At 43.8% G+C, this 18,084-nt stretch overlaps 1 protein-coding gene across 4 annotated transcripts in view; it reads right to left on the bottom strand.

The window, feature by feature from the left end:
* The window catches only part of bco2b (beta-carotene oxygenase 2b), a 71,997-nt gene that overhangs the window by 28,357 nt on the left and 25,556 nt on the right, over window positions 1-18,084 (bottom strand). For 2 of the 4 annotated variants that reach the window (XM_087976348.1, XM_043676528.2), the window contains one exon: window positions 2,134-2,338. The exons of 1 other annotated variant lie outside the window; for it this stretch is intronic. In XM_087976348.1, the coding sequence (XP_087832474.1) occupies window positions 2,134-2,338 (205 nt within the window). Of the gene's footprint in view, window positions 1-2,133; window positions 2,339-6,890; window positions 7,771-18,084 lie in introns of all 4 variants that reach the window. One more of the 4 variants, XM_087976345.1, reaches the window with a different exon arrangement.

The following is an 18,084-nucleotide window of genomic DNA, read 5'->3' as shown; positions in this document are numbered from 1 at the left end:
ACCATCCTGACTTGGAACTATATCACCATTCTTTCACTGTCGCTGGGTCAAATTCCTGGAATTCCCTCCTTAATAGCATCATGGGACAACCCACAGCTGATGGACTGCAGCGGTTCAAGAAGACAGATCACCATCACCTCCTCAAGTGGCAACTAGGGATGGGCGATAAATGCTGACCCAGTCAGCAATGCCCACACCCCACAAAATGAATAAGTGAAAAAACATGCATCTGGCAATGGATGGAAAGCATGTATCAAGTTCACCAAGCTTGACTAGGTGATCTGGACACCATCAGTTATGAAGCCTTCTACTGAAAGTATGATTTTGCATATATTGCATTTTTGCTGAAGCTTTCAGTATGGATTCCAGTGCTAGAGGTAACAGTGAACTCTACTTGACACAGGCCATTATCAAGGACGTTGAATTGAGATTGCTTTCCTGTATAGGAGACAACTCCACTCAAATCTCAGGAAGAAATGTACACATCTGAGCCAATAGGTCACATAATATTCAGATGGAAAATACCAAATGGAATGAAGGGACTTGAATTGTACGGTTTATGTTCTTGTAAAACTACTCCCCTTCTCCAGGCTAAAAAGGGATTAAATTCATTGGCATTTAACAAAGTCACTGGATTCAAAACGCTAATTCTGTTTCACTCTCCACAAATGCTGCCAGATCTGAGTTCTTCCAGCATTCTCCATTTTTATTACTCTTTACTTTTCCAGTGTCTGTCATATTTTGCTTTTATTTAAGGAAATAACTGAATTTGTGGAGTCTTACTTCTACAGATTATTCAATACTTTTAATAAAATTCTTTATTTTTTTTCCATTCTTACATCTAATTTTTCTTTGTCTTTCCTGATTTCTCTTTTTTTTCAGTTTGACTTCGAGTTATCTTATTTCCTTTCCTTTAAATAATACATTAATGGCACTATATGCAAGTTATAGGGCTGTCATAGTGCAGTGGTGGTGTCCCTACCTCTGTGCCAGAAGGTCCAGGTTCAAGTCTCCCCTGCTTTGGAGGTGTATCATAAAATGCCTGTACAAGTTAATTAAAAATATGCATAATCGCAGTTATTGTTGTTTAAGATATAGGCTGTGGTCCTGTAGTTCATGTATGATTCAAGCTGACCCATTCTCCTTGTCATGCCATTATCAAGTTACAATCCTTGGAAGTTGAAGCAAATGATTTTAAGTCAAATTTAAGAGGAAAACTGTAGCTACCAGGACATGGTGCGACATGTTGGCTATGGTTAGCACTGCTGCCTTACAGTGCCAGAGACCTGGATTTAATTCAACCCTCAGGCAACAGTCTGTGTGGAGTTTGCATGTTTTCCCCCTGTCTGTGTGGTTTTCCTCCCACAGTCCAAAAGGTGTATGGTTTAGGTGGATTGTCCACAGTGTCTGGAAACATATATAACACACACCAGGTTATAATCCAATAAACCTGTTGGACTATAACTTAGTGTGTGATTTTAAACTTAGTCCAGTCCAATCCAACACTGGCTCCTCCATATCATGGGGACATATAGGTTAGGAGGTTTGGAAAATACAGGGTGGGTCTAGTTGGGATGCACCTTGCAGGGTTGGTGTCCATTTGGTAGGTTGAATGGCTTGCTTCCACACTGTAGGGATTCCATGACATTCCACAAGCTATTATCTTGAATGTAATTTTTTCCCACTGGGAAATGGAAACTCTTTCTTTGGATGTCTAAGGTAGTCTGCAACCGAACGATCCATTTCATATTTTGGAAATTATGGCTAACAGCAGGAATTAACATAAAAACATTATTAATGAACCCATCATGACACAATTCAGAATGGATGGAAGTTTAACCTAGACCTCTAGCCCAGAGGGGGAGACACTACCATGGCACCATGAGACCTTCTGTCATTGGCATCATGCTGTAACCATCTGAACCATCCTGCCTTGCTTGTTGGTGAATACCAAATTAATGCTCATCATCTGAATACAATGAACCCCCAAGGGATACACAACTGATCCAAGTACGTCAATATAGAAGTGTCATTTCAATCAATCTGTTCTCCTAGTACTGTTACTATTGTACAACCCTCTTCAGAACACACATAGGTTTTTCTGTAATATCACACACAGAAGGACACACTTACATGTCATTTCCAAATTCAAATTTTCCAGGCCCATTTCTCAGCAGCTTTCCTCTTAACCATTTCGGAATTTCCCCTTTGACTTTCACTGGAATGGGTTCGGGGGTTTCTTCCACAGTCATAAACAGAGATGCTACACTCTCTCGCCCCTTTTTCCTGCTGTAGTATATTGGCTCCTTCTTTGCATTTGGAAAGAGCTGCCTCAGACCTAAAAAGAATACAGATCCAAACTAGATTCTGTTGTGACATAGTTCTGACATTGACAGTGAATTATAGCCTTTGTACTAGGGCTTTTCAACATTTATTCAGCATGAGAGAGTGTGCTTGTACAAAATATATTTTGCATTGTAAAATGCTTCAGACAGCAGCAGCTTAGTCTATGAAATCCAGGAAGTGGGTACTTGGCACATCATATCTTTGCTAGTGCAAGCTTTATATCAATGCCATCTGTTCTAGTCATTTCATTTCCTCATACCCTTGATTAATTTTCACCAAGTATTTGCATAGCATTTTCATCATTGCATGGTTTTCATAATCATTAATACAACCCATTTTCAACTGACTCTTTTCATGGAGAACATCTAAATAATGGCCTGGGTTTTGAACTTCAATGCAGCTGACAGCAATTTCTAGAATGTGCAAATGCAGTCAAATACAGATATCCTGAAGCCAATGCCAGTGACTCTGTGTATACCCACAAGGTGCTCAGATGACATATCTCTAATTATCCAATCAATTATAAACAAGTGAACTGTTGAGAATTTGATGTTTTATGCTATTAACATTGAAATTGCTGTCAGATTCAGAAGATTAATGAAGTCAAATTCAAAATCTAAGACCTTTTCAATGCAAGAATTATAGATGTCCCTGACTTCATGAATGTCTGACTCACGAAAGCATGTACTTACAAATAAAACCCTGTATTACTGTAAATTTTAATGATTTAATGTGTGGTTGTACGTACAAGCAGATATGTTATATTGTACTGTATTGGGTTCTAACTTGTGTACAAATCAATTTAGAAATGTGCTCAAGAACAAATATGGAAGCCCCACCAGTGCAACAATGAATGACACATGAAGACTAGAATCAAGCAAACCACAGAATGTTCAAGGCAAGAAAACGTTCCTGTGTTTGGGACTGCCTTGAGTAGTCATGCATGATTTGCAGCCTTACAATTTGGAAAGACCTGATGGTAGAATCACTATCCTGTTCCTGCTTCCTCTCCAAATGGCAGCAGAGCAGGATTGAGAGACAGTTAAAGGCAATGAGGAATTTACGACAGCAAGGGGATGTGATGGATGGCAATTATAGGAAGGGGGAAAAGTCACATAGATGGGTTAACTCCAGGAAAGGTAAGAGAGGTAGGCAGTTAGTGCAGGAGTCATCATTGGCTATCCCTATTTCAAACAGGTATGTTGTTTTGGAAAATGAAGGGGGTAATGGATTCTCAGGGGAACATAGCATGAACAGTCAAGTTTCTGATATTGAGACTGGCTCTAATGCAATGAGGGGTAGGTCAGATTCCAAGAGATCGATTGTGTTAGGGGACTCCCAGAATGGTGTGTTGCTTCCCTGGTGCCAAGAACAAGGATGTCTCAGAGAGGGTGCAGAATGTTCTCAAGGGGGAGAGAGGCCAGCAGGAGGTCATTGTACACATTGGAACCAATGACATAGGAAGGGAAAAGGTTGAGATTCTGAAGGGAGATTAGAGTGAGATAGGGAGAAATTTAAAGAGGAGGTCCTCAAGATTAGTAATATCTGGATTATTCCCGGTGATATGAGTTAGTGAGGGCAGGAATAGAGGGATAGAGCAGGTATATAGGAGAAGGATTCACATTGTTGGATCATTGGAAGCTCTTTTGGGGTGGAAGTGACCTGCACAAGAAGGACAAGTTGCACCTAAACTGGAAGGGGACTAAAATACTGGCAGGGAGATTTGCTAAAGCTGCTTGGGAGGATTTAAACTAGTAAGGTGGGGGGCTGGGACCCAGGGAGATAGTGTGAAAAGAGATCAATCTGAGACTGGTACAGTTGAGAACAAAAGCGAGTCAAACAGTCAGGGCAGGCAGGGACAAAGCAGAGAACAAGGTAGGACTGATAAATTAAACTGTATTTATTTCAATGCAAGGGGCCTAACGGGGAAGGCAGATGAACTCAGGGCATGGTTAGGAACATGGGACTGGGATATCATAGCAATTAGAGAAACATGGCTCAGGGATGGACAGGACTGGTGCTTAATATTCCAGGATACAAATGCTACAAGAAGGACAGAAAAGGAGGCAAGAGATGTGGGGGAATGGTGTTTTTGATTACAGCTGTACTGAGGGTTGATATTCCCAGAAATACATCCAGGGAAGTTACTTGGGTGGAACTGTGAAATAAGAAAGAGATGATCACCTTATTGGGATTATATTATAGATCTCCTAATAGTCAGAGGGAAATTGAGAAACAAATTTGTAAGGAGATCTCAGTTATCTGTAAGAATAATAGGGCGATTATGGTAGGGGATTTTAACTTTGCAAACATAGACTGGGACTGCCATACTGTTAAGGGTTTAGGTGGAGACGAATTTGTTTAGTGTGTGCAAGAACATTTTCTGATTCAGTATGTGAATGTACCTACTAGAAAAGATGTAAAACTTGACCTACTGTTGGGAAATAAGGCAGGGCAGGTGACTGAGGTGTCAGTGGGGGTGCACTTTGGGGCCAGCGACCATAATTCTATTCGTTTTAGAATAGTGATGGAAAAGGATAGACCAGATCTAAAAGGTGAAGTTCTAAATTGGAGGAAGGCCAATTTTGAGGTATTAGACAAGAACTTTCAAAAGCTGACTGGGGGCAGATGTTCGCAGGTAAAGGGATGGCTGGAAATCCTTCAGAAATGAGATAACGAGAGTCCACAGAAAGTATATTCCTGTTAGGGTGGAAGGAAAGGCTGGTAGGTACAGGGAATGCTGGATGACTAAAGAAATTGAGAGTTTGGTTAAGAAAAAGAAGGAAGCATACGTCAGGTATGGACAGGATAAATCGAGTGAATCTTAGAAGAGTATAAAGGCAATAGGAGTATACTTAAGAGAGAAATCAGGAGGGTAAAAAGGGGACATGAGATAGCTTTGCAAATAGAGTTAAGGAGAATCCAAAGGGTTTTTACAAAGACATTAAATACAAAAGGGTAACTAGGGAGAGAATAGGACCCGTCAAATATCAGCAAGGCGACCTTTGTGTGGAGCCACAGAAAATAGGCGAGATACTAAACAAGTATTATGTATCAGTAAAAGGATGTGGAAAAGGACATGGAAGATATAGAATCTCGGGGAATAGATGGTGACATCTTGAAAAATGTCCAGATTACAGAGGAGGAAGTGGTTGATGTCTTGAAACGTAAAAAGGTGGATAAATCCCCAGGACCTGATCAGGTGAACCCGAGAACTCTGTGGGAAGCTAGGGAAGTGATTGCTGGGCCTCTTGCTAAGATATTTGTATCATCTATAGTCACAGGTGAGGTGCCAGAAGACTGGACATTGCCTAACGTGGTGCCACTGTTTAAGAAAGGTGGTAAGGACAAGCCAGGGAACTATAGACCAGTGAGTCTGATCTTGGTGGGCAAGCTATTGGAGGGAAACCTAGGGACAGGATGTACATGTATTTGGAAAGGCAATGACACTTAGGGATAGTCAACATGGCTTTGTGCGTGGGAAATCATGTCTCACAAATTTGATTGAGTTTTTTGAAGAAGTAACAAAGAGAATTGATGAGGGCAGAGTGGTAGGTATGATTTATATGGACTTCAGTAAGGTGTTTGACAAGGTTCCCCATGGGAGACTGGTTAACAAGACTAGATCTCATGGAATACAGGGAGAACTAGCCATTTGGAAACAGAACTGGCTCAAAGGTAGAAGACAGAGGGTGGTGATGGAGGGTTGTTTTTCAGTTTGGAGGCCTGTGACCAGTGGAGTGCCACAAGGATCAGTGCTGGGTCCACTATGTTTCATCACTTACATAAATGATTTGGATGCGAGCATAAGTGGTATAGTTAGTAAGTTTGCAGATGATACCAAAATTGGTGATGTAGTGGACAACAAAGAAGGTTACCTCAGATTACAACTGGATCTTGATCAGATGGGCCAATGGGCTGAGAAGTGGCAGATGGAATCTAATTTAAATAAATGTGAGGTGCTGCATTTTAGGAAAGCAAATCTTAGCAGGACTTATACACTTAATGGTAAGGTCCTGGGAGTGTTGTTGAACAAAGAGACCTTGGATTGCAGGTTCATAGCTCCTTGAAAGTGGAGTCGCAGGTAGATAGGATAGTAAAAAGGGCGTTTGGTATGCTTTCCTTTATTGGTCAGAGTATTGAGTACAGGAGTTGGGAGGTCATGTTGCGGCTGTTAGGCCACTGTTGGAATATTGCATGCAATTCCGGTCTCCTTCCTATCGGAAAGATGTTGTGAAATTTGAAAAGGTTCAGAAAAGATTTACAAGGATGTTTCCAGGGTTGGAGGATTTGAGCTGAATTGAATTGAATTGAATTTATCGTCACGTGTACCTAGGCACAGTGAAAAGTTTTGTCTTGTGACCAACATAGGTAGATCACAGAGTTAAGTCGTATAAATAAGTAAATAATAGGTAAACAGCCGCAAAAACAAAAACACTGATACAGGCGAATGTTAAGAGTTTGTGAGTCCATTCAGTATTCTAACAACAGTAGGGTAGAAGCTGTTGTGAAACCGGCTGCTGCGTGTGTTCAGGCTTCTGTACCTTCTCCCCGATGGTAGAGGTTGTGGGAAAAGCTTTGCCAGGGTGGGATGGATCTTTAAGAATGTTGGCAGCCTTTCCTTGACAGCGGGCCTGTTAGATGGATTCTATAGATGGGAGGTTGGCCTTTGTGACACCACTCTCTGTAACCGGCTCTGATCTTGAATGGTACAGTTTCCATACTAGGTAGTGATACATCCAGACAGGATGCTCTCGATGGTGCACCTATAAAAGTCGGCACGGGTATTCACCGTCATGCCAAATTTCCTCAGCTACCTGAGGAAGAAGAGATGTTGTTGGGCCTTTGTAACCAGTGCTTCCACATGAAATGTCCAAGAAAGCTTGTTGTGAATGACCACTCCCAGGAGCTTGACACTCTTCACTCGTTCCACTCTGTGCTGTTAATGTGAAGGGGGGCATGAGTAAATCCTGTCAAAAGTCAATAATGAGTTCCTTCGTTTTGCTGGCATTGAGAGCTAGGTTGTTCTCAGTGCACCATTTTTCCAGGTCTTCCATCTCCCGTCTGTTACCTGTTTCGTCGCCATCTGAGATTCAATTGACTATGTGTCATCAACGAACTTGTAAATGGTATTAGTCTGGTATTTGGTGACACAGTCATGGGTATACAGTGAGTTCAGTAGGGGGCGGAGTATGCACTCCTGGGGAGCTCCAGTGTTGAGTATTAGTGAGGATGAAATATTGTCCCCAATCTTCACTGATTGTGACCTGTGGGTCAGGAAACTGAGGATCCAGTTGCAGAGAGTGGGGCTTAGTCCGAGATCACTAAGTTTAGTAATCAGTCTCGAAGGGATAATAGTGTTGAAGGTTGAACTGTAGTCAATGAGTAGGATTCTTACGTAACTGTTCTTGGTGAGAAGGCATTCTAGAGAGGAATGAAAGGCAAGTTATATGGCATCTGACATGTATCTGTTGGATGGTATGCAAACTGGAGTGGGTCAAGAGTAGTGGGGATGCTGGAGTTGATTATTGCTATGACCAGCCTTTCAAAGCCCTTCATGACCACCGAAATTAGGGCCACTGCTATAGGAGAGGTTGAATAGGCTGGGGCTGTTTTCCCTGGAGCATCGGAGGCTGAGGGGTGACCTTATAGAGGTTTATAAAATCATGAGTGGCATGGATAGGGTAAATAGACAAAGTCTTTTCCCCGTGGTGGTGGGGTGGGGGTGTCCAGAACTAGAGGGCCTGGGTTTAGCGTGAGAGTGGAAAGATATAAAAGAGACCTAAGGGGCAACTTTTTCACGCAGAGGGTGGTGCGTGTATGGAATGATCTGCCAGAGGAAGTGGTGGAGGCTAGTACAATTGCAACATTTCAAAGGCATCTGGATGGATACATGAATAGGAAAGGTTTGGAGGGATAAGGGGAGATGCTGGCAGGTGGGACTAGATTTTATTGGGATATCTGATCGGCATGGACAAGTTGGACCGAAGGGTCTGTTTCTGTGCTGTACATCTCTATGACTCTGTGACTCAATTACTCCTCAGCTGGAGCTCATCCAGTGTCCATTTCTTTTCCTTTTTAAAAAATTTTGCAGTTATTTTCCTTCTTTCTTACTTTCCATCCTTAAGGCTCGAATAAAGTTATTGCTGGAGGCACGGTTGCTCAGTGGTTAGCATTGCTACCTCAGAGCACCAGGGAGCTGAGTTCAATTCCTGCCTTGGGCAGCAGTCTGTGTGGAGTTTGCACATTCTCCCTGTGTCTGTGTGGGTTTCTCCCACAGTCCAAAGATGTGCAGGTCAGGTGAATTGGCCTTGCTAAATTGCTCATAGTGTTAGGTGCAGCAGTCAAAGGGGAATGGGTCTGGGTGGTTTGCTCTTTGGAGGGAAGTTGTGGACTTGTTGGGCCAAAGGGCCTGTTTCTTCACTGTCGGCCTTGAGGTGAAGAGGCTAATTGTAGTCTGGAGGCTAAGTACCAGCAGGAAGGAACTATTATTCTTAATGTTAATATTTCCGTATTTTTCTTATTTATTTCCATGATGTTGTACTTTCATACCTGAGATGGCAAGGTCTTAATGCTGGATTTTTGATTTCTTTACTCCCCTCATCCTTCCCCAAGAATTTGTGTTTAAGATTCTATAATGTTTGTAAGCTTAGATTCCCTACAGTGTGGCCCAATCAGTCACACGAACCCTCCGAAGAGTAACCCACCCAGACCCCTCTGACTAATGCACCTAACACTAATTTTAGCATGGCCAATTTCACCTGACGGTGAGTGTGAGGGGAAACACACACACAGTCACCAAAGGCTGGAATCGAACCTGGGACCCTGGTGCTGTGAGACTAATCACTGAGCCACCATGTAAATGGCGACATAAACTGTACACGGGAACACATATGACAATAAAGCTCATTCTAATTCAAAGAATGCTGAGCAGACTGATGATTGTATTACTGATGTTGGGAACTCTGCCAAGGAACCAGCAAGAAATAACTACTGTGGAAATGACTGCAGCACATCTTCGCCGACTTGTTAGTCTCAGTTGATCAAACTCTCACTCTCTCCAGAGTCTATCGATAAAGTAAAATCGTTGCTGTTCACACTGACCCTCATATTCGAACCTGAAACCTCGATATAACCTTTTTTCTCAACCGTGCTTTTTTTGTCAATCTCTGTTTGCTTTTTGTACATTGGCACCATAGAGAAAACGTTTTTAATTGCAGCAAAATTTGCAGCGTCGGTGCTGTGGGCCTAAGTTGGACGGGAGTTCGTGTTGCAGAGAGAGAGGGGGGACAGAGATGCTGAGTGTAAACCGATGTCAGGAGGAGACAGACAGTGTTCGGGTAAAGGGAACATTACAAGGTATGAGGACCAGCTTAGGTCTGCAGGAAGCATCCCTCCATGTCCATGACCAGTACTTTAAAAACAATCATCTCATGAAGCCTATTCCCAGTCGCTGAGTTTCACGAGGTGTGCTAAAATTTGTTATTTAAAAAAAAAACAGAATGACTGCTGAACTGAAAAGCGGAACATTGGAGGAACCGATTTTTTTTCTAACTTCACATTACAGCCCTTCATCTTACGCGGAGGTTGCCTTCAGGCTAAAATTGCACGTATGTGCGTTTTCCCTGATACACTTTGATAGAAGCAAAACATATTTTATCGAAACCTTACATCACAACATCTCAATTAAATCTGTCGTGACGGACTTTTCAAAATAAAAGCCCTGGCAGAGTTGCTGAAATGCTCACCTTCTGACGCACACAAATATCCTATTCCTCACATAATGCTTTAAAAATAAAACCTTAATAGTACGTATTTGTAAATTTGTTTCATCTTTTAGTTGAATTTCTCAGCATTGGTTCAATTAAAAAGAAAATAAATTGTCTTCAGTCAGGACTGTATACGCTTAAAATGGGAGATTCAAACATGTGCTATCTTTCTGCAACAATTAAAAAAGTAGAATATCAGATTGCTGCTGTTAGGGGTCTAGAAACATTCATGCCTGATTTTAATCTTATATTCATAAGATAGAGGGGCAGAATTAGGCCATTCGGCCCATCGACCCTGCTCCACTATTCGGTCATGGCTGGTATGCTCCTCACCCTCATTTTCCTGCCTTCCCTCCATATCCCTTCAACCCATCACCAATTAAAAATCTGTCTAACTCCTCCCTCAATTTACTCACTATCTCAGAATCCACTGCACTCTGGGGCAGTGAATTCCACAGATTCACAACCCTTTGGGAGAAGTAGTCTCTCCTCTGTTTTAAATTTGCTGCCCCTTATCCAAAGACTATGACCTCTCATCCGAGAATGCCCCACAAGAGGAAGCATCCGCTCCATGTCTATTTTAGCCACACCTTTTATCATCTTGAATATCCCCATTTGATCTCTCCTCCTTCTTCTCAATTCCAGACAGTATAGGCCTTTGTGCTGCAAGATGATTCTTATGGCCACAACTAAGAGACACCGCGTTGATGGGACATAGAGGACAGCCAACTCAATAATCTACTGCCAAATCTAGTTGCACTATCAGTTCCTGCTCTCCTGCTATCACATCCTTAAAAGGTCTGGGCCACAAGACTGTACATTATTCCAGGAGTATCTTGGAATGCAATCCTGGATTCCTTATTTGACTGCAAATCATCTTCTTGAATCTCTCCCTCCTATCTTCACCACCCACACCTCCAACAATTGGAAGAGCTCATGGTCTTTCTTTGTTGTTAAGATTTAAACTTCTCATGTGTATATTTCCATTCAATATGATTGATCTTCGGCCACAGCTCCACTTTGCGGATTGTTCCCTAAATTCTCTGAGGGATCCCAACCTCATCCAGACTTGAATATACTCAATGACAGATCACCTACAATATTCTAAGGTTGAGAATTCCCAAAAGAAGAAATTCTAAAATGAAGAAATTTCCCTTTATCTCAGTCTAAAATAATCTTTCACTTATTCTGAGGGTCTGCCCTCATATTCTCGAATCCCTAACCAATGCAGCTAACCTCTCTCAATATCCAGTCTACCAAATTTCTTCATAATTTTGTGTTTCATGAGAGCACCTCATGTCCTTCCAAAACCTTAAGAGTACAGAGCACTTCATTATAAGACAATTTCTCATCTCAGTGAACACTGAGAATTACCAGTCAGCTGCCACTGCCACTTCCCTTCTTTCCACTAAAACACTGGGACAAACTTATTCGAAGGTCTCTCCCTACTGCGCCTCGAACTCGCGTATCTCTCTCGATCTACCCTGTCTCCCCTTAAGGCCTCACTATGTTTAACTTGTTAATGAGATCTGCCTCCTGCTCCCTTGACCATATTCCCATTAATTTGCATAAGATCATAAGAAAATGGACAGGCGTAGACCATTCAGCCCATTAGCTCGTTTTTGCCTCCTTTAGGATTACGACTGATCCAACGTTCTTCAAATCCACTTTCCCGCATTTTCCACATAGCTTTTGATTTCCTTGCTGATCAAGAATTTACCTATCACATCCTTAAAAGGTCTGGGCCACTCAAATTCTCTTCATTAGCTGTCAATGGTTTTCTCACTTCCAGTACCCCCTCTTTCAAATCTGTTGGTATCATCCAATTGCTGATCGACACTCACCTTGCTAAATAACTGATAAATGCCCAGCATTTGACAAATTTTAAACTATACTGACAGAGCAGTAGGACTTGTCTTCCATTTGGTCAGAGCTACAATGTGATTTTCGCAAATTATGAATTTCTATTGCATTAATTTTTATGTGAATATAAAATATTTTCTTTGCAGAGGTAAAAAGGTTGATTAAGGAGTCTATGGGTTGGATCGCATTGCTGATTTTCCATTCAACATGTACTATTCCCCCATTCTAAGTAAACAACTATTGGTGTTACAAGCAGAAAATTTGCAACCATCCAAAGTTTTGGTTTTAGTTGCAATTCAAAATAGTAAGTATTTAAATGTTCCAAAAATGTAGAGTATATGCAATATCTAATATTGAGACCATTTTTGGATTTTATTTTAGGCCCTCTTATTTAATCATCTTTCTCATCTGAGAATTGATCTCTGTAACATTTCAACTGAAAGTTTTCAGAACAAATTGCAAGAGTATAATCACACTGTGATCTGAAACTCTTTACCATTTTGTGGATAAGATCACTTTAAATCTAAATCATAAAAAGGAAAAACATGTCATTGGTAGGAATTATTACCAGATGACTTTCTCATGGTTATTTTTTCAATTCCCTTTCCTCAGCATTTGCCACAACACACTTAAAATGTTAAAGGACTATCAGATAGTAATATTTTCTTGAACTATAACTTCCTCTAGCAAAATATTATGCGTTCAGCCCTTGTTAGACCCACCATACCCTTGCTGCCATTTTCATCTCTAAGTCAGAGCTGTACATTAATTTTGCAATATGGGCTTCTTACCCGACCCAAACTTGAGTATCTGACTCCACTTCCTCTCTGATGATTACCAATTTCCACATCCGCAATATTGCCTATCACATACTATTACTGCTGAAAGCCTCATTTATGTCTGTCATCTCCAGTGTCTCCTAATCAGATTCCTACCTTTTATTTTCCATATATTTTGGTTAATGAAAAATTATGGTTTACCTTTCACCAAGTCTAATTCAATTTGTTAATTCATTAAGGGTGGCACGGTAGCTCAGTGGTTAGCACTGCTGCCTCATAGCATTAGGGTCCCAGGTTCAGTTCCAGCCTTGGATGACTGTCTGTGTGGAGTTTGCACATTCTCCCCATGTCTGTGTGGGTTTCCTCCCACAGTCCAATATGTGCAGGTCAGGTGAATTGGCCATGCTAAATTCCCCATAGTGTTAGGTGCATTAGTCAGAGGGGAATGGGTCTGCGTGGGTTATTCTTCAGAGGGTCAGTTCGGACTTGTTAGCCCGAAGGGCCTGTTTCCACACTGTAGGGAATCTAAACTCTGCCCTTAATAATCTATATTACCGTCCATCTTCCCCCATATGTTAAAATCCTTATATTGCCTTTCCATCCTCCATTCATATCTTTAATTTACTTCAGTCTATTAATCTCCCCCTCCCTCTCAACTTTATATTCCCTACTTTGATTTCATAAATGTCTTATTTTTGTCCTATCATTAGCAGACATGTAAATAGCCACATGACCTCTGTACTCTGTAATTCCCTTCATAAACTCTTCTGTTTCTATATGTTCCTCTTCTCCTTTAAGACATTCTTTAAATCCACTTTTTTAATAAACTTCTGATCCTCCAATGTAATATCTCCATCTTCAGCTCAGTATAAATAATTTAATTTGGCCCTGTTATCTTTCTCCATTAAAAAAGACTCAAATTGTTCTTTGCCATCACCAACACTTGCAACTAGTTTTAGTGGCTATCTGCAATTACATAGTTACCACCTAATATTTTAATTATCTTTTGCGCTTTTTAATTATCAAAAAACCTTATTCTCTGGCTAGAGTCCATCCCATTCACTAGCAACTGCCTGAAGCTGATCCAGTCATTTTGCAGACTGGCTATTATGTTTGACAAACAGCACAAGGTTTCATGCATATTGCTACTAGAATCTCCTAGAACCAACATCAACAATTCACCTGACTTAGCCCTTGCCTCAGTTAACATGTTGCTGAAACCGTCACCCATGCCTTTGTTACCTTAGGGTTTAGCTATTCTGTCGCACCTCTATATGGAGGATGGAAACATAATGTAAGGATTTAAACATAAAGGTCAAATATTGGGGGGAGATGGCAGCCACTATAGATTATTGAGGGTAGAATTAGTGAATTGAGTTAGATTTGGTGAAAGATAAACAATTTTTGATTAATCAAAATGTATGGAAAATAAAAGATAGGAATCTGAATAGGATAGCATTCCAATAGTTGAGACTGGATATGACAGTCATGGATAAGGCTTTCAGCAGCAATAATATGAATCAATGTTATCGACTGAAAATTTAAGATTATTTGAAACTTTTCTGTATGGGTAGCACAGTGGTTACTACTGCTGCCTCACAGTGGCAGGGTCCCAGGTTCGATTCCAGCCTCAGGCCACTGTCTGTGTGGAGTTTCACATTCTCCCCGTGTCTGTGTGGGTTTCCTCCCACAGTCCAAAGATGTGCAGGTCAGGTGAATTGGCCATGTTAAATTGCCCGTAGTGTTACGTGCATTAGTCAGTGGGAAATGGGTCTGGATGGGTCACTCTTAGTAAGGTCAGTGTGGACTGGTTGGGCCGAAGGGCCTGTTTCCACACTGCAGGAAATCTAATCTGTGTGTGGAGTTTGCACGTTCTCTCTGTGTCTGAGTGAGTTTCCTCCTACAATCCAAAAATGTGCAGGTTAGGTGGATTGTCCATGACAAATGCAGGGTTGTGGAGGTTAGAAGCTCTTCAACCATGTCATGAAACAAACTCAGTACCACAGCCACATTTGCTTCCTCAGTGCATGCCTCCATAACCAACTCATCCCACACGGACTCCGAACCACCTTTAAACCAGCAGAGTTCGGACCCGAACAGGACAAACAGTACAGACTACAGATTCAAAAACACCAGCAACAGTTCTCCATCAAGATCCTCCGCTCCACGCTTGCAGCAATGCGCCGGCACCTAACCTCTCTACAGTCTGCCCTGCCTCAGCTGAGGGCCACACTCTCTCAGAATTGCAAAGGACCCACTCTGTACTACATCCTCAGGAGAATTCATACTCTCAACAAACAGTATTTCAATTCCATCTCAAACATCAAAAACTGTAAGTACAACAAACTTTTATCCACCCACCTCCATAACCAGCGCTCCTCAAATATTCCAGAAGACTCCCCTGGCCTCAGAAACACCATTAGCCATGTGGCTGATGCAGCTACCACGCCCACGCTGATTGATGGATGTCACTTCCGCCCCGTCATGGCCACTCCCACTACCACTTCCGCCCCTCACAATTCCTCATGCATCACACCCGCCCTTCACATCATCGCTGATGCCACATGCTCAGTGACTTCCGCCATTCCTACTGCTGTGTCTGCCACCACATCCGCCCCCACCAGTGCCACTCACTTGCATTCTGCTGACACACCCCTCACAGACCCCACTGTCACTATCCCCACCCCCCAGAACCCCGAGGGGAACACTACCCCTGCTCATGACTCCACCCCCATTCCCCCCACCACCACACCCATTCCAGTTACAGGTTCCGCCCCTATTCCCAGCTCCACACCCACACCAGATCCCAGCTCCCAGCTCTGCCGAGTTTTCACCATCCCTCCAGACCTCTCCCTCACTGAGGACGAACGATCAGTCCTCAGCAAAGGACTCACCTTCATCCCCCTCTGCCCACGCATCAATGAATTTAATACACGCCGTGACGTCGAACAATTCTTCCGTCGCCTCCGCCTCCGAGCTTACTTTCACAATCAGGACTGCCGCCCACCTTCCGAGGACCCCTTCGCCCACCCCCAACACACTGCATCCACCTGGACACCCCACGCTGGCCTATTACCTGCCCTCGACCTCTTCATTTCCAACTGCCGCCAGGACATTAACCGCCTCAACCTGTCTACCCCCCTCCCCCACTCTAACCTCTCACCCTCAACGCGCAGCCCTCCAATCCCTCTGCTCCAATCCCAACCTCACCATTAAGCCAGCGGATAAAGGGGGCGCAGTGGTAGTCTGGCGCACTGACTTCTACACCGCTGAAGCCAAACGCCAACTCGAGGACACCTCTTCCAACTGCCCCCTCGACCATGACCCCACCCCCCATCACCAAACCATCATCTCCAAGACCATTCAGAACCTCATCACCTCAGGAGATCTCCCACCCACAGCTTCCAACCTCATAGTCCGGGAACCCCGCACTGCCCGGTTCTACCTCCTTCCCAAGATCCACAACCCTGACCACCCTGGCCAAACCATTGTCTCAGCATGCTCCTGCCCCACTGAACTCATCTCTACCGACCTCGACACTGTCCTATCCCCCCTAGTCCAGAAACTCCCCACATACGTTCAAGACACCACCCACGCCCTCCACCTCCTCCAAGACTTCCGTTTCCCCGGCCCCCAACGCCTCATCTTCACCATGGATATCCATCCCTCTACACCTCCATCCACCATGACCAGGGCCTCCAAGCCCTCCGTTTTTACCTCTCCAGACGTCCCCAACAGTACCCCTCCACCGACACTCTCATTCGTTTGGCCGAATTGGTACTCACCCTTCACAATTTCTCCTTTGAATCCTCCCACTTCCTCCAGACCAAAGGGGTAGCCATGGGCACAGCTATGCCTGTTTCTTTGTTGGCTATGTAGAACAGTTGATCTTCCGTAATTACACCAGCACCACTCCCCACCTCTTCCTCCGCTACATTGATGACTGCATTGGCGCCACCTCGTGCTCCCGCGAGGAGGTTGAACAATTCATCAACTTCACCAACACATTCCACCCTGACCTTAAATTTACCCGGACCATCTCTGACACCTCCCTCCCCTACCTGGACCTCTACATCTCCATTAGTGACAATCGACTTTACACTGTCATTTTTTACAAACCCACCGACTCCCACAGCTATCTGGCTTACACCTCTTCCCATCCTATCTCTTGCAAAAATGCCATCCCCTATTCCCAATTCCTCCGCCTCCGCTGTATCTGCACCCAGGAGGACCAGTTCCACTATAGAACACACCAGATGGCCTCCTTCTTTAGAGACCGCAATTTCCCTTCCCAAGTGGTTAAAGATGCCCTCCAACGCATCTCGTCCACATCTCGTACCTCCGCCCTCAAACCCCACCCCTCCAACCATAACAAGGACAGAACGCCCCTGGTGCTCACCTTCTACCCTACAAACCTTCGCATAAATCAAATCATCCGCCGACATTTCCGCCACCTCCAAAAAGACTCCACTACCAGGGATATATTTCCCTCCCCACCCCTTTCCGCCTTCCGTAAAGACCGTTCTCTCTGTGACTACCTGGTCAGGTCCACGCCCCACTACGACCCACCCTCCCATCCTGGCACTTTCCCCTGCCACCGCAGGAACTGTAAAAGCTGTGCCCACACCTCCTTCCTCACCTCTATCCAAGGCCCTAAAGGAGCCTTCCACATCCATCAAAGTTTTACCTGCCCATCCACTAATATCATTTGTTGTATCCGTTGCTCCCAATGCGGTCTCCTCTACATTGGGGAGACTGGGCGCCTCCTAGCAGAGCGCTTTAGGGAACATCTCCGAGACACCTGCACCAATCAACCACACTGCCCCGTGACCCAACATTTCAACTCCCCCTCCCACTCTGCCAAGGATATGGAGGTCCTGGGCCTCCTTCACCGCCGCTCCCTCACCACCAGACGCCTGGAGGAAGAACGCCTCATCTTCCGCCTCAGAACACTTCAACCCCAGGGCATCAATGTGGACTTCAACAGCTTCCTCATTTCCCCTTCCCCCACCTCATCCTAGTTTCAAGGGAGCACTGTCCCCATGACTTGTCCGACCTGCCTATCTCCTTTTCCACCTATCCACTTCACCCTCTCCTCCTTGACCTATCACCTTCATCCTCCTAGTTTCCAGTTCAGCACTATCCCCATGACTTGTCCGGACTTGTCCGATCTGCCTATCTCCTTTTCCACCTATCCACTCCACCCTCTCCTCCCTGACCTGTCACCTTCATCCCCTCCCCCACTCACCCATTGTACTCTGTGCTACTCTCTCCCCACCCCCACCCTCCCCGAGCTTATCTCTCCACGCTTCAGGCTCACCGCCTTT

The sequence above is a fragment of the Chiloscyllium plagiosum genome, unplaced genomic scaffold, assembly GCF_037043375.1.
Source record: "Chiloscyllium plagiosum isolate Xiang-an unplaced genomic scaffold, Cpla_swu_hap1 HiC_scaffold_29, whole genome shotgun sequence".
Classification (NCBI taxonomy): domain Eukaryota; kingdom Metazoa; phylum Chordata; class Chondrichthyes; order Orectolobiformes; family Hemiscylliidae; genus Chiloscyllium; species Chiloscyllium plagiosum.
Note: the sequence above shows the minus strand (reverse complement) of the source record. Positions and strands in the feature narration are given on the sequence as shown.